The sequence below is a fragment of the Heptranchias perlo genome, chromosome 16 (assembly GCF_035084215.1).
Source record: "Heptranchias perlo isolate sHepPer1 chromosome 16, sHepPer1.hap1, whole genome shotgun sequence".
NCBI lineage: Eukaryota > Metazoa > Chordata > Chondrichthyes > Hexanchiformes > Hexanchidae > Heptranchias > Heptranchias perlo.
This window is the reverse complement of record NC_090340.1, coordinates 8,877,812-8,894,694: the sequence shown is the minus strand read 5'-3', so window position 1 is coordinate 8,894,694 and position 16,883 is coordinate 8,877,812. Positions and strand designations below refer to the sequence as shown.

The window sequence follows — 16,883 nt, the reverse complement described above, 5'->3', positions numbered from 1 at the left end:
TAAACACTGCCTCCTCCTGCTGCCAACAGATGTTGGTCAACGGGCACTGGAGTTGCAATATGATCTTCTACCACCAGGTGGCGCTACTTCTCCTTATATCGACTCCCCCACCGCCCCCCTCCCCCCACCGCCCCCCTCCCCCACCGACCTCATCCTCCCGGAATAACCCCACCCATGAGGAGGAATAGACCAATCCGCCATTCAATCAGATCATGGCTGATCTTCGCCCTCAACTCCACTTTCCCGCCAATCCCCATATCCCTTGATTCCCCTGGAGTCCAACAATCTATCGATCTGAGCTTTGAATATACTCAATGACTCAGCATCCACAGCCCTCTGGGGTAGAGAATTCCACCCTCTGAGTGAAGAAATTCCTCCTCATCTCACTTCCGAATGTCCAACCCCTTATCCTGAGACCATGCCCCCCGAGTTCTGGACTCTCCAGCCAGGGGAAACATCCTCTCAGCATCTACCCTGTCAAGCCCCCGGCATATATATTTTTAAGTGGGTCCAGTGTCTTGCTTCAATCGCCTTCCCTGGCTGTCGATCCCCGTCATTGGTACCTAAACTCGACCAGCAAGTCCTGAACCAGTTGCACCCCCTTCTCTAGCTGCCCAGGCACATCTGCCCCGCCAGCTGCCCAGGAACATCTGCCCTGCCAGCTGTTATACAACATTCCATCCAACAGTCGAAGTGTGCAGGGAGTGAACAGCAATTCAACCAACACCTTCTCAAGGACAAGGACAACAGGACAATGTTTAGGTGGATGAAATTGTTGAAAAGTAATATAACCATCAGGACATCATTTGCCTCTTTCCACTCCCCCTCCCAAATACTGGACCCTTCCTCCAGCTCACCTGTGCTGGGATACAGTTCCTGAGACAGTCCCTTGCGAAGTGCCGATTGACTGGTGTTAGTTACACGGTTGGATTGAGCGGGCAGGGGCAGCTGTTCGGCCCGTGGTGTCTGTGCCGCTCTTTGCTAGAGCGATCCAAACTAAGCCCACTGCTCCGGGCTCACCCCATGGCCCTCCAGTACTGATGGGGAGGCTTCTTCAGCTGCTCAAAGTGAGATCGAGGACCACACTTGTCCTTCAAAGGAATTTAATCGGGGCCAGGTTAGATGTGAAGATAAAGAAACGGCTCATCAGCTCAATTAGGTACTTTGCACTAGTTTTCACTTTTGAAGAGGATGCCACTGTCCCAGTACCAGAGGCTAGGTGTGTAATCAACACGGTCCCAGTATTACAGGTACATAGCCTCCTGTGTCGCTAAAAATGCACTGGAAGTAACTGTAGAAATAGTTTTGAACGAAGATTGAAACACGCTACCGGACCTGATGCCATTTCCCCAGGTGCACAGGGAGATGGGTCGGTTGCGTATGAGTCAGACTCTCACAATGTGTCGCTCGTTCGGGTCTGGGCTGGAGCCCATGGATTGTAGAGTGCTGATGTTGCCCCATTATTTATGGGAAGAAATTGGGAATTATAAGCCTGCGAGCTTGACTTGTGTTGTATGAAAGCGTTATTATAGGATGCTATACATGATCACTTGGAGAGTTTGGTGGTTATTAATGATTCCCGGCATAGCGTCCGGAACTGCACATCCTGCCTCACTAACTTGATTTAAGCAAGTGACCAGAATGCTGGGAGAAGATAGTCCATTTGATTTGCTCCGATATCCTAGTGAGCAGGGGGTGGTTATTAACCAGGGTGGGTCTGACAGAGGTCTGTCCAGGTTATAAGCGGAGTTCCACAGGAATCTTTAGGTGAGTCCGTTGCTGTTCATCAATTTCATTAATGATCTAGAGGCGAGCTTAAAAAGGAACCACTCTCAAATTTGCAGCTGATGCAGAAACATGTACAGGGATTAGTAATTCAGCAGGTTGCAGGTGGACTTAGACATTAGGGACTGGACCCATGTGTGGCAGATGGCACTGAATTTGGGCAAATGGAGTGTCATGCACAACACTTGGTTAGGAAACACTGTGCATGGGCTCCCCTTAAAATTAATGGATCATGACAACAACTTAGGGGTCAATCAGCAATCACTTGCTAAAGGTGCACAAGCAGTGTGAGGTGGCTATAGGGAAAGTACATAGTTTTTAGCTTGCATTGCTAGCAACAACAAACACTATACTTGCATTTTACAGCTAATGAAGTGTAGCCACTGCTGTAATGTAGGAAACAGGCAGCTAATTTGTGCACATCAAGGTTCCACAAACAGCAATGTGACAATGACATAATCTGGAGAGAACTCCCCTGCTCTTCTTCGAAAGTGTGTCCTGAGCTCTTTTACGTCCACATGAGAGGGCAGACAGGGCCTCAGTTTAACATCTCATCAAACAGTGCAGCACTGGAGTGTCAGCCTGGATTTTGTGCTCAGGTCTCTGGAGTGGGACTTGAACCCACGACCTTCTGACCCAGAGGTGAGAGTGCTACCCACTGAGCCATGGCTGACACTCTGGAGAAGGTGTAGAGGAGGCCGATCAGAATGATATCTGACCTCCCGGCCCAGTCAGGAGAATAGACACCACGAGTTAGGGCTATTTAGAGAAAGTAGGGTTTAGAAGGGATACAATAGAGATTTTCAAAATGAAGATTATCAGACTTGTTCCAGTTGAGCAGGTTATTGGAGACAGATAAGGTTGGCAGGACAACACGTAAAATACACAGGAAGAGTTAGGAAGCCATTCCCCCCCAGAGTCATCGCCCGTAGCAACAGTGACAAGACATGTGGTGAGTGCAGTTCCTTTAAAGGGGAACAGTTCCAGCCCTAAGGGTTAAGTCGCCAGTTAGTTGAGATTGAGATGAGTTGTGGGCTACCACAGTCTCCTGTTGCTCGATTGCCTTGGGGAGGAATTTCCCAGAGCTTTTCCCCAAAATGGCTGAATTTCTCTCCTCTATTCTGTTGCCTCTCCCAGGAGGTAAATTACTAGGGGAGTGGGTGGAAGATGTGCACAGTTGCACTGTGGGCTGGAAGGACTTTACTTGATGGGTCGTTTCTCGTCCTTTTCGCATTTTTCTACGTTTGACCGTAAGCAGTCAGTTTTGCCGGGCCATTCGACCCTGGAAGCATCGCAGCCAAACCCGAACTCGTTCTTGCTCAATGTCCACTTTCCACTGGGAGTGTGAATCTTGGCTGAACCCAGAGGAGTGGGGGCTAATTACACTGCCACTAACTGCTGCGCAAGCTCCCACTGACTCAACTCAGCACAGAACAGGAGTCCAACCTGGGTACCTCCTGGGTACCTCCTGCTCTGAGAAACTCAAGTACATTCACAAAAATCAGAGAGCAGATCCTAGCAGCGCAGAACTAAAGGGACAGGGAGAAACAACAGTACCTGGAACCCAAAGCAGATGGTTGGAATAGCATTGAACACGGCCGTCCAGGAGGAAGGGCTGAGGAGAAGGAGAAGAAAGAATTAATCTTACTGCCAACTCTACAAACTTATTACATTCTGCCCCTCTCCGCCGGTACAAGTTAATCCATCCCCCTCTCATTCTGCAGTCACACCCCCCCCCCCCCGACCCAGGACGACGGGAAGTCAGGCAACCTTCTAGGCTGTTGTTGCCCTAAGTGGCCACCAGAGGGGGTACCAAGCTCAGCCTGGGCCACTTAGTGTAATTCCACCTCCCCCCCTCAGCAAATAGCAGAGTCCAGACAAATGGCTTGGCTGAGATCAGTAATTCACGGTGTGCAGAAGTACCACATATTCTATTCCTGGGTAAAGCAGAGAACCATACAAGCTTACAGCACAGAAGGAGACCATTTGGCCCATCAAGTGCATGCTGGCTCTTTGCTAGTGCAACCCAAAACTAATACCACGGCTCCACTCTCTCCCCAAAGCCTCGTATTTTCTCTCTAATATTAATCCAATTTTCTCTTAAAAGATGATCTCTGCTTCAACCAATCCCTGTGTCAAAGCATTCCTGGCTCCAACAATCTGTTTGGTAGAATTCCCCTGGCCCTCTTCTCACTCAGTGACAGGTTTAAATTGGTGACTCCTCGTCACCAACTCCCCAAGAGGAAACAGTCTTTCCCTATTCACTGTCTAAATCCCTCAATTCTGAAAACCTCAACTTCTAATGTTTCCTACATTAGAACAGTAACTACATTTCAAAAATACTTCATCGACTGTGAAGCACTTTGGGACGTCCTGAGGTTGTGAAAGGCATCATATAAATGTGAGTTTTTTCTTTCTACCTACTTGGCGTCCTCTCCTTCAGTACGTTATTACATTCTCCCTCTCTCTTTCAGTACAACGTCATATGGGCACTCTACCTTTCTATAACCAACACACACACCCACCCTCCCCTTAGGCCAGTGACTTTCATCATGCGGCACCTGGGGTCAATTTGTAGCCCACGTCCTTCACCTGAGCCCTCAGCAGACTTGCGGCTCTACATCCCTCCCAGGGCCTTTGTTAACGGCCTGCCCAGCTGTGTGGGGTGGAATGAGTGGGATTCAGAGCTTCCTCCCCCACCTTATATTCCTGCTCGCCGACAAGACAGTGCGAGGCAGGATCATCCCAGGTGCCTCACGGCAAGAGGAAAGGGCCCAGTCAATAGAACCACTGTCACGATCAATCTCACTTTTCCTGTGGGAAGGTGCCTGGCCTCCATTTAGGAAATGCCCACAATGGCCACGACATAAGAAATAGGAGCAGGAGTAGGCCATACGGCCCCTCGAGCCTGCTCGCCTTTCAGTAAGATCATGGCTGATCTTCAACCTCAACTCCACTTTCCTGCCCGATCCCCATTTCCCTTGATTCCCCCAGAGTCCGAAAATCTATCTATCCCAGCCTTGAATTCCAAAGATTCACAACCCTAAGTGAAGAAATTTCTCCTCATCTCAGTCCTAAATATCCAACCACTTATCCTGAGACTATGTCCGCTTTTGTTCTAAACTCTCCAGCCAGGGGAAATCTCCTCTCAGCACCTACCCTGTCAAGCCCCCTCAGAACCTTAAATGTTTCAATGAGATCACCTCTCATTCTTCTAAACTCCAGAGAGTACAGGCCCATTCTACTCAACCTCTCCTTATAGGCCAATCCTCTCATCCCGGTGTTGAGGTATTGCAGGCGCAGACCTGTGTCCCATCGTTCTATTGCGCAACATCCCAAGAGTGACCCGCAACCTGGACACCAGTTGACAGCATGACCCTTGACCAAAGGGTCAGCGAATAATACTGACAGGTCAAGTCTAAGATGTCATGAAATAAGAATTTGTAACAAGCTGGTCGCTGAGTAGACAACACTTACCTGGTAGGGATATCCCCAATATCGATACCTTGGTCTGGCCAGATGTACTTAATGATGACTATAATGGTCACGTACCAAGTCCCCAGAACACTCAGGGTGCTGAAGAGAGAAAAAAATCAATTCTTTAAACAGGAAACGGGACTGAAATTGGGTGTGTGCACTTCCTCTAACAGGGGAGGTGGGTTAAAGGGCAGTGTCACTGCATCATGGCTTGAATCTAAAGCTCCAGGCAGCTCGGTTTGAAATCTTGGCTTTGATGCGTGATGCGTTTCAACATCCCTGTAAAAGCTTCCCTTTCGAAAGGAGCAACTTGTTCACTCAGTAGTGAGAATGTGGAACTCACTACCACATGGAGTGGTTGAGGTGAATAGATGCATTTAAGGGGAAGCTGGATAAGCACGAGGAATAGAAGGTTATGTTGACAGGGTGAGATGAAGTAGGGTGGGAGGAGGCTCGTGTGGAGCATAAACACCAGCATAGACTATTGGGCTGAATGGCCTGTTTCTGTGCTGTAAATATTATGTCACTATGTAAAAAGTTGTTGGGTCACCAATGTAATGGATGCAAGCTGTGAGGAATGGTACACGTTGTATCTCAGCATCAGTATCAATCACCCCCAGGGCAAGTGTAACACAGTTAGCTGCAGAGTAGAGTTCCCTCTACACACTGCCCCCAGCCCTAACCTCAGCTCACTTCCTGCAGCACCTGTGTAACATTTTTTTGGTTCCTCACACCGACCATCCTGCGACCTTGGGATCTGGTTCCCATTTTGGGGCAGCAGTTGTGTGTACTGGGCCTGCACCCAGGAGCAGCTGGGCTGAACACCCAAACTCAGACCTTACAACCAGCACCAGTCAGTCCTGGCTCCAAACTCAGGAGGCAAAAGTACTGCGTTTTAGCCCAAGGTCCACATGACTCGTCTCCCCTTCTCTGCCACCTCCCCCATGGAGTGGGACAGAGACAGAGACAAGTGTGGGAATGCTCAATATCATCCGGCCAAAGTTGGCAGCTGGTCACAAGACCAATCGTCACTCAAGTCTGTGGCCTGAGACTTAAGGACTTGTAGGCGAGAGCTGCAGTCGGGTAGGGGTGGAGACAGTGAGTGACTCATGTGGACAAGGTCACCACAAGTGAGAACTGTTTAGTCGGTCAAGAGCAGCCACAGGGTCATCATGGGTCGAACCCCAGAGGTGGGAGAATCTACGAGTCAGAACAAACTGGTGAGGGAGATGGAGGGGAAAGATGAGGGTGGTGGGGTTGGAGACAGCAGGGAGATGAGGATGGTACGGGAGTCGAGGAAGTGGTTGCAGATGTGATCGAGACCTCAGAAATGGTAAGGTCGAAGGTTGGGTATGGGGGGAGGTTAAGGGAAGGCAGGAGGACAGAGAAATTGGGAAGTGGTTGGGGGGGTAGGGCAGCAAAGGTAACTTTGGAGGTTGAAGTCCCAGAGGACGATTAATGGCACAGGTTGAGGGAGGAGATCTTGGCAAAGGACGACACCATTGGATGAAAAGAACTTTGAATGAAAGGTGGGGAGTTGAAGATGGCGAGAAGCTCAGGTTAAATAGGGCGGAGAGCCTAAAGTGGGATTTGGCGATGAGTCACACTGCTTGGGGCATTGGGCAGGGAGGCTTCAATGACGAGTGAAGGGGAAGCCTGGGACTGTCAGAATTTCTTCTTCACACAAAGAATGATCAACGTGTGAAATAGGGTAGGGTGGGGTAGTGGAGGTACAAAGCCCAGATTGTTGAACAGTGAGATGCTGTGGAGGGAGGGGTAAACAGCAGATTACCTACTGCATCTACCTTGCTGGGATTGGCTAACTCAGAACAGGCTGGAAACCGATCTCGGGATCCTGCAGGTCTGTTTCACCCACTAGCATCTGTACCAGTGGATCAATAAATCAGAGGTAAAAGCACTGACCTGGCATATTTCTGGAACCCAATCTCTTTGGGGATGGAGAGTGGTAGGATGACCAGAATGGAAGTGACTGAAATGGTGAACTTGCGGTCACTATACCAGTGGCCATTGATTGAAGCATCCCCTTCAGGCAAGTGCATCAGTGCCCCAAGTACTGCAAGGCAAACCAAACCATTCAGCGTCTTTTCCGTACAGAATATTTCCCTTTCATTCTACAGGCTTCTCCAGTACTCAAGTTGCAAGACACTGGTTTAGATTTAGGGGACCACCTGTGAGGTTGGGGTGCAGAGTGAACCTCCCATCACTCACAAAGCAAGCTCCTTACAGCATCTGAGACATGGCCCAGCGTTCAACTGCACCCCGAGTCCAAGTTTGATTTCGAGCATGCACCTGGATCAACGCTCCAATGAAACTCCATGAAGAGGACTTAATTGCAGTGCTAAGTATGGAGGGCCTATAAACAAAACTATCTTGTTACAGGCACAGCTCGTCAACCAATACCTAAAACAGATTGGCTGATCATTATCTCATTGCTGTTAGTTGATTTGCGCACAGCAAGGTCCCACAATCACGTTTCCTACATTACAAGTGACTACACTTCAAAAAAGTACTTCATTGGCTGTAAAGTGCTTTGGGATGTCCTGAGGGTGTGAAAGGTGCGATATAAATACAAATCTTTCTTTCTTTTGCTCTCACATGACACACGGTGGGTATGTGAAATTTCTAATCAATGTCTTCTTGGGACAGTGAAAAACATCCAGCAGTGCAATGAACCGTTTGGTTCTTCAAAACCTGGGCTGCATTTGGTGACCGCATTACGAGTGGCAGATCACTAGGGTGAAATACCGGTGGTTAGTGTGTGGTGAGCAATTAGAGATGGTGAATTAAGCAAACCATATATGACGTTAAAGTGTGTTGGCACCAAGAGACCAAACAAAACCTATTGTCAACTGGCTGTTCATTTAGCACGTGGTTCAACCAGGTGAGCTTTGAACTCAAAGGCTTCCACAGCAATGGCTGGAGCCTTGTGGGTCTTCGACCTTATTTGTACTGATTCAGCTGAGAGGCGGCAATGTGGGGATGGAACGGTTTCCGATTTCTGGGGGCTGGTGTCACCAGGTTGGGGCAGAGCGAAGATCCCTCCAGATGTAAAAGGGCTGCGGCCAGCCCTTTGGTGACACCCAGGAGAAATCAGAAGTCAGCTCTATAATCTCATTTTAAACCACTAATATGCACGGGGACATCACTGGGAAAGTTCTTGCAGGGTGGGCAACCTGATCCAAATCTCTCTCACTGAGGATTTGTACATTAAATGCAAAGGTAGCAACAAACCCCACCCCCTCCCCACTTGATTTCCTGTCCCATTTCGTGCTCAAACTGCCAATGTTGGCATCATGTTACACGCGACAGAGCCTGGTATAGTCATTGAAGGATCACCTGATTATTGTAACACCTTCACCTGTGGTCTGAATGTTAAATTTGCACAATGGGGCTTCATTTTACAGTGGTTAATGGATCAGTAACAGTGCAGATTTATTCATCCTAACACTGGGAGCTGCAGGTGAAACCAGGCAGCATTGCTACCACCAGCAGACAAGGTTGTTTCCACCAGCACCTCAACAGACAGCATATCCTCCCCCCTCCCCCATGGCAATACAAACAAATGTTCTCACTGGGAGCAGCCCTGTACCCTGACCGCCTGTAATAGTACAGACTAGTAAAGCCGTTGTGTGCTCAGTGCCCTACAACAGCAACCAGTCATGATTCAAATTTAATAACTACCCTGCATGTTTCAGAACCAGCTATTCGCAACACCCCCGGGCGAGATTGACAATTTAGTGCAGACTTCAGAGACATTGGGATTGTTCTCCTCACAGTAGACAAGGTTAAACAGAGATTTAATAGAGGTGTTTAATAATAATCAGGGGTTTTGATAGTGGAAACAGTTTCTCCTTATTTGCTCTGAGGGTTGGTAACCAACAGACACAGATTTTAGAAAATTGGCAAAGGAACCAGAGGGGGGAATGAGGAGAATTTTTTTTTACGCAGCGAGTGGTTCTGATCTGGAATGCACTGCCTGAAAGGGCGGTGGAAGCAAATTCAAAAGTAACTTTCAAAAGGGAACTGGATAAATACTTAAAAAAAAACATTTACAGGGCTATGGAGGAAGGGCTAGGGAGTGGGAATAATTGGATAGCTCTTTCAAGGAGCTGGCACAGGCACGATGGGCCGAATGGCCTCCTTGTGTGCTGCAAGGTTTGACGATTGTATGCTCACTGGGGGACTGGGCTGAGACAGTAAACTCATCTCACAGGTGAAGGAGGCTTCCAGCCCCACCAGCCTGAGATGAGCAGTTCACCAGCATTGAGAGACAGGCCGCCCAGTCCTTGCCCCGTCTCACAATGCTCATGAACTGCTGCCTGCCCACTGAACGCTGCTACACACCCAGCAACCCCCCCCAACCCACCCCGCCCAGGCTGGACCGCCAGTGCGACACTCGGCAGCGACTCACTCTTGTCCAGCTGGTCTCCGATGATGATTAAGAAGGCGATGCAGGTGCCGAAGGTGTAAACAGCGATGAGGATGTCGCAGGTGGTGCCGAGCACTTGGCCGCAGGCTGCCCGTACCACCTCCTGGTAAGTGGTCTCGTTGCTGACCTGGGAGCAATACGCCAGAACCACCAGCCCAGCAATTATAAACAACAGCAAACACTGCAAGCAAAACACAGGTTAGTTTGACCCAAGATCCCAACAATGCCAACATTTAAAAATAGGGGCCTCGCCCCTCCCTATCTCTGTAATCTCCTCCAGCCTCACAACCCTCCAAGATCTCTGTGCTCCTCCAACTCTTGCCTCTTGTACCTCCCCGACTCCCTTTGCTCCACCACTGGCAGCAGTGCCTTCAGCGGTCTAGGCCCGAAGCTCTGGCATTCTCTCCCTAAACTCTCTGTCTCTACCTCTCTCTCCTCCAAGGCACTCCTTAAAACCTACCTCTTTGACCAAGCTTTTGATCACCTGTCTTAATAGCTCTTTATGTGCTCGGTATCAATGCTCCTGTGAAGCGCCTTGGGACGTTTTACTTCATTAAAAGGTGCAAGGTGAATGCAAGTAGTTGTTGTTCTTGTGTTAAACCTGCTGCTCGACATTGTCAAATCTCCCTACCCTCCCATCAGCGAACACTAGTGGAAGCTGTCGTCATGGCTCCTAACCCAGAGACAGACTAATATCTTCAGGTGAAGACCCTCTGTCAGCTGCGAGGACGTGTTCCACATGAAACTTTTATCTTCCAGGCGCTGACTGACCTTTTGGATATTTGCGTCAACACAGTGTGGAACCAGCAGGAGTTTGGCAAAATATCCCCTCTCTACACCTGCCACAGAGAGCATCACCCAGATCATTAACAAGTTGGGCAGGGGTGCAGCAGGAGTACTGTGGGGGGAGGGGCCACCCATACCCACCGGGCCTGAGGATCCCGCTGGATGTCAACCCAGAATTCCGGCCCGGGGCCCCCACCCGCCCTGGGGCGAGGGTTCAAACCCTGGACCTTCTGACTCAGAGGTGGGAATGCTACCACTGAGCCAAAACTCCAACCCTTGGGTGGGTGGGGGTGCAGGCCTGTCTCTGGTGGTGATGAGTGCAGTATCGGGTGTCCAATTCGAAGTGTCACACCACAGTAAACATTTTGAATTGTTTGGTTCCCCATCATTGTATAAAAATACCAAAAGCCCCAAATTCCTAAGTTTGGTGAAGGGGGGCAGAAACCAGGTGTCTTGCTCACAGTGACACTACTTTCTCCTCCAACAGCCCATTCAGAACTTACAGGGTATCTTAAAACTTGTATTGTCCCCAATATCTGATGCTCCCGTTCAGCAGCACATCGGCCCGGTCTCAGAGCAGATTGGGATTATATGCCCATCCAGTTCTGATATTCCTTGTGCAGAAGCACCAGGCTTTGCTCAGAGCTTCTTGCTGATGGCACAGATCAGGCTGGGAGCCGGGAGGACTGCTCCACCACGCATTCCATCACTGAGACAAGCACAGCGCTGGAAGGTACGTGAAACAACGGTTTGAAGACCCAACGTCCAGAATTTAACCAGCTTACCATCTGCAGGACTATTCCGGCCACCACTCCCCCTGCCACATAGAAGGCGTACGGAAAGTTGAGCAGCCCCGCACCGAGCGCGGCATTAACCACGATGAACACAGCCCCGTAGGCCGGCGTCCCTCCTTCACGCTTCCCGGCTCTCCTTGGCTGGTCGTTGGTCAGCGGGTTCTGTAGGAGGCCGGCCTCCTCCCCAGCCTTCTCGCTCCAGCCCCAATCCTGGCAGTCGCTGTTCACCGTGGCTTCACAGTGGGCCATCCCTGCCAACTACCGCAATGGAACAAACACCCAACGGGAAAAACTACTGCTGGCCAACCACGACCTGAGCTCTTAGTCACCCATCGGCCAGCGCAAAGCCTGGTGAGGGGCCGGTGCAGCCAGTTCAAGTGCGTCAGACTCCAAACTCTCTAACCATCCATGGAGTGGAAAGTATGGATTTCCTCGTCACTCGTTCAGTCTCAGCATCTAAAGGAAAAGGGAGGGGCAGAGAAGGTGAAAGAAAACCTGTTAAAACAATTAACATGATGCACAGTTCTCCTCCTAATCTTGACCCACTGAACAGTTACATTTTGATAACACTATCATCCGTAGCTCAGAGGGTAGGACTCTCGTCTCTGAGTCAGAAGGTTGTGGGTTCAAGTCCCACTCCAGAGACTTGAGCACATAATCCAGGCTCACACTCCAGTATAGTACTGAGGGAGTACTGCACTGACGGAGGTGCCGTCTTTCGGATGAGACATTAAACTGAGGCCCCTCCTGCCCCGACAGGTGGATCCCATGTCACCATTTCGAAGAGTTCTCTCTGTGTCCTGGTCAATATTTATTCCTCAACCAACACCTAAAAACAGATTGCCTGGTAATTATCTCATTGCTATTTGAGGGAGCTTGCTGTGAGCAAATTGGCTGTGGCATTTCCTACATTACAACAGTGACTGCACTTCAAAAGTACTTCACTGGATGTAAAGCACTTTGCGGTGTCCTGAGGTTGTGAAACGTGCGATAATAATGCACGTCTTTCTTTCTAATTAACACAACAGATGCTGTAGTATAGCTCAATAAAGTTTTAATAACCTGTTGCTGATCCACTCCTAAAACATGTGACCCCATCTTAGTGCAGCTTATCTTCCACTGCCTTTTCTGTGATTTTATTTAAATTGAGAAGCCGGGGCAGAGGAGGGGCCAAGGTCCACAGGACCGGACACCAATGTAGAAAAGAGGACAAAAGAATAGGAATTGGTGGTTAGGGGACCGGAAAACATGGGTTTTAAAAGCCTGTAGATTGTCAGAGGAAGGAAAGATTCAGGAAAGAAAGGAAAAAGAGAACGAACGAGCATTTCTACAGCACCTTTCATGGCCTCAGGACACCCCAAAGTATTTCACAACCAATGAAGTATTTTTGTAGTGTAGTCACTGTTGTAATGTAGGAAATACGGCAGGCAATGTGTGCACAGCAAGATCCCACAATCAGCAATGAGATAATGACCAGATAATGTGTTTTTTAATTTTTTTTAAATAAAAAGATGTTGATTGAAGGATAAATATTAGCCAGGACACTGGGAGAGTGATGCTCTTTTTCAAAAAGAGCCTTGGAATCTTTTACATCTACCTGAGAGGAGACAGGGCCTCGGTTTAACATCTCATCCGAAAGATAAGTGATACAGTTTTGCGATCCTGTGCTCGAGCTACTCATTATATTGTAGAACAGCGAGCTGGCAGGAAGTTACTCAGCCACAAAACTTCAGGGTGCTGTCGATATTTGACTGCTTGACCCACGGCCACACGGTTTATCATATGGACTATCCCAGCCCGACCCATGGCCACACGGTTTATCATATGGACTATCCCAGCCCCCATGGCCACACGGTTTATCATATGGACTATCCCAGCCTGACCCATGGCCACACTGTTTATCATATGGTCTATCCCAGCCCCCATGGCCACACGGTTTATCATATGGACTATCCCAGCCTGACCCATGGCCACACGGTTTATCATATGGACTATCCCAGCCTGACCCATGGCCACACGGTTTATCATATGGTCTATCCCAGCCCCCATGGCCACACGGTTTATCATATGGACTATCCCAGCCCCCATGGCCACACGGTTTATCATATGGACTATCCCAGCCTGACCCACGGCCACACGGTTTATCATATGGACTATCCCAGCCTGACCCATGGCCACACGGTTTATCATATGGACTATCCCAGCCCCCATGGCCACACGGTTTATCATATGGACTATTCCAGCCCAACCCATGGCCACACGGTTTATCATATGGACTATCCCAGCCCGACCATGGCCACACGGTTTATCATATGGACTATCCCAGCCCCCATGGCCACACGGTTTATCATATGGACTATCCCAGCCTGACCCATGGCCTCATGGTTTATCATATGGTCTATCCCAGCAACTATCCATCAGATAACACCAGAGAACTATCACATTTGAAAAATGACACAGATAAAGATTATATCCAAGTTCTTTCTCCATCTTTAAAGAAAGCCACTAAACATGATGGTAACACATGGGATCTGGTTCAGAATCACACACTCTTGTTACTGGCACTAATGCACTGCAACAGCATGCCAATAGGCTTCTTGTGCAATGGTAATTGGATTTCAACATGCACCCTACATAACTTAAATAAATTACATCTCCAGGCAAATGTTTTAACCACTTCTGTGGGTTGGTGGGAGCTTACAGTTCCCTCTCCTTTAGTTTCAGACCGTTATATTTTTAAGGAATCAAGTTAACTGCAACGACAAGGGTCACTTTATGAGGGACTCCAATGAATAGAAGACACCCTCTTCCTGACCCAGTGCTAGTTTGAAAATAATCCACACAAACATAAGAAATAGGAGCAGGAGTAGGCCATGCGGCCCCTCGAGCCTGCTCCGCCATTCAATAAGATCATGGCTGATCTTCGACCTCAACTCCACTTTTCTGCCCAATCCCATATCCCTTGATTCCCCTAGAGTCCAAAAATCCATCTATCTCAGCCTTGAATATATTCAACGACTCAGCATCCACAGCCCTCTGGGGTAGAGAATTCCAAAGATTCACAACACTGAGTGAAGAAATTCCTCATCTCAATCTTAAATGGCCGACCCCTTATCCTGAGACTATGTTCTCTGGTTCTAGACTCTGCAGCCAAGGGAAACAATCTCTCAGCATCTACCCTGTCAAGCCCCCTCAGAATCTTGTGTTTCAATGAGATCAACTCTCATTCTTCTAAACTCCAGAGTACAGGCCCATTCTACTCAACCTTTCTTCATAGCACAATCCTCTCATCCCAGGAATTAATCTGGTGAACCTTCGTTGCACCGCCTCCAAGGAGACTAAAACTATACGCAGTACTCCAGCTGAGGTCTCACTACAATTGTACAGGGCTTTGGTAAGACTTACTTACTCTTGTACTCCAACCCCTTGCAATAAAGGCTAACATGCCATTTGCCTTCCTAATTGCTTGCTGTACTTGCATGTTAACTTTTTGTGTTGTGTGTGAGGACCCCAAAGTGTCTCTGCACATCACATTTAATAGTTTCTCACCATTTAAAAAATATTCTGTTTTTCTATTCTTCCTACCAAAGTGAAGAACCTCATTTCCCCACATTATACTCCATCTGCCACCTTCTTGCCCACTCCCTTTGCAGACTCTGTGTCCGCCTCACAGCTCGCTTTGCTACCTAGCTTTGTATCATCAGCAAACTTGGATGCATGGGTGCAAACTGCAACATGGGCAGGCCCACAGATCCAGCACAGAGATTTCAGGACACAAAGACTCAACCAACTGTCAATGGGGTAAGGAGTAGATAGATTTACTAGGAATGCCGGGCTGCTTTAGGTCTGCAGCAGCTGTGAGCAATCACAATCTCTTCACTTGTAATCTGATATAAAAATTTATCCAGTACATAAAGGTCACAAGAATGCATATTAAAAAAATGAGGCATGGTTTAGAAGTGAGGGAGAGTTGAAAGGTCTGATGTATCCAATCACTACCACCACCCCATCCACCCCAGGTCCCTCAAACCCCATCCACCCACCCGAGTCCCTCAAACCCCATCCACCCACCCGTCCCAGTCCCTCAAACCCCACCCACCCCCGTCCCTCAAACCCCACCCACCCCCGTCCCTCAAACCCCACCCACCCCCGTCCCTCAAACCCCATCCACCCTCCCAGGTCCCTCAAACCCCATCCACCCACCCGCCCCAATCTCTCAAACCCGATCCACCCACCCACCCCAATCTCTCAAACCCGATCCACCCACCCACCCGCCCGCCCCGGTCCCTCAAACCCCACCCACCCGCCCCGGTCCCTCAAACCCCACCCACCCGCCCCGGTCCCTCAAACCCCATCCACCCGCCCCGGTCCCTCAAACCCCATCCACCCACCCACCCGCCCCAGTCCCTCAAACCCCATCCACCCACCCGAGTCCCTCAAACCCCATCCACCCACCCGTCCCAGTCCCTCAAACCCCATCCACCCCCGGTCCCTCAAACCCCATCCACCCGCCCGCCCGCCCCGGTCCCTCAAACCCCATCCACCCGCCCGCCCGCCCCGGTCCCTCAAACCCCATCCACCCGCCCGCCCGCCCCGGTCCCTCAAACCCCATCCACCCGCCCGCCCGCCCCGGTCCCTCAAACCCCATCCACCCGCCCGCCCGCCCCGGTCCCTCAAACCCCATCCACCCGCCCGCCCGCCCCGGTCCCTCAAACCCCATCCACCCGCCCACCCTCCCAGGTCCCTCAAACCCCATCCACCCGCCCACCCACCCAGGTCCCTCAAACCCCATCCACCCGCCCACCCACCCAGGTCCCTCAAACCCCATCCACCCGCCCACCCACCCAGGTCCCTCAAACCCCATCCACCCGCCCACCCACCCAGGTCCCTCAAACCCCATCCACCCACCCACCCACCCAGGTCCCTCAAACCCCATCCACCCGCCCACCCACCCAGGTCCCTCAAACCCCATCCACCCGCCCACCCAGGTCTCTCAAACCCCATCCCGGTCCCTCAAACCCCATCCACCCGCCCACCCACCCGAGTCCCTCAAACCCCATCCACCCGCCCCGGTCCCTCAAACCCAATCCACCCGCCCCGGTCCCTCAAATACTAGCGACCCCAACGAAGCTGAATCGCTGACCCGGCCGCCGAGACACTAAGCTGACCCACTCAATCACTCACCCCTCCCGGTCCGCCCTGTCACTCGGTCCCGGACTCCCCGCCGGGCGCTCGTGCGGTCTCACGTGATCACGGGTTGGTGCTCTCACGTGATCGGAGCGCTGACGTGACACAGCGGAGCATGCTGGGAATTGTAGTCCACCCAGTTGCTCCCGCCTGCGCATGTGCCAAGCAGCGCTGGGGTGAAAGAGAGGTCAAGAGGAGCCTGAGGGGAGGGCTGGAGGAGCCTGGCTTGAATTCCGAGGCTGACTTCGTTGATGGTGAAAATCACTTCAAAGCCTTAAGACCCTCAGTAATCTGTATCATGGGGCACAGCAATAACTGAAAAAAATGGCTTTCATTCTTAAAATCAGGCTTTGTGGGTGAGATTGGCCTCAGTGTTCCCCTAGTCTTAGTCCCATTACTCTGCC

At 50.2% G+C, this 16,883-nt stretch overlaps 1 protein-coding gene across 1 annotated transcript in view; it reads right to left on the bottom strand.

Moving 5' to 3' along the window:
* slc38a7 (solute carrier family 38 member 7) overlaps positions 1-16,564 on the bottom strand; it is a 32,836-nt gene extending 16,272 nt beyond the window's left edge. The window contains exons 1-6 of the mRNA XM_067997621.1: positions 16,477-16,564; positions 11,284-11,748; positions 9,695-9,893; positions 7,186-7,336; positions 5,263-5,361; positions 3,343-3,400 (exon numbers count right to left, since the gene is read on the bottom strand). Coding sequence (XP_067853722.1) covers positions 3,343-3,400; positions 5,263-5,361; positions 7,186-7,336; positions 9,695-9,893; positions 11,284-11,541 — 765 coding nt within the window. The 5' untranslated portion in view covers positions 11,542-11,748; positions 16,477-16,564. The remainder of the gene's footprint in view (positions 1-3,342; positions 3,401-5,262; positions 5,362-7,185; positions 7,337-9,694; positions 9,894-11,283; positions 11,749-16,476) is intronic.
* Between the last annotated feature and the right edge of the window lie 319 nt (positions 16,565-16,883).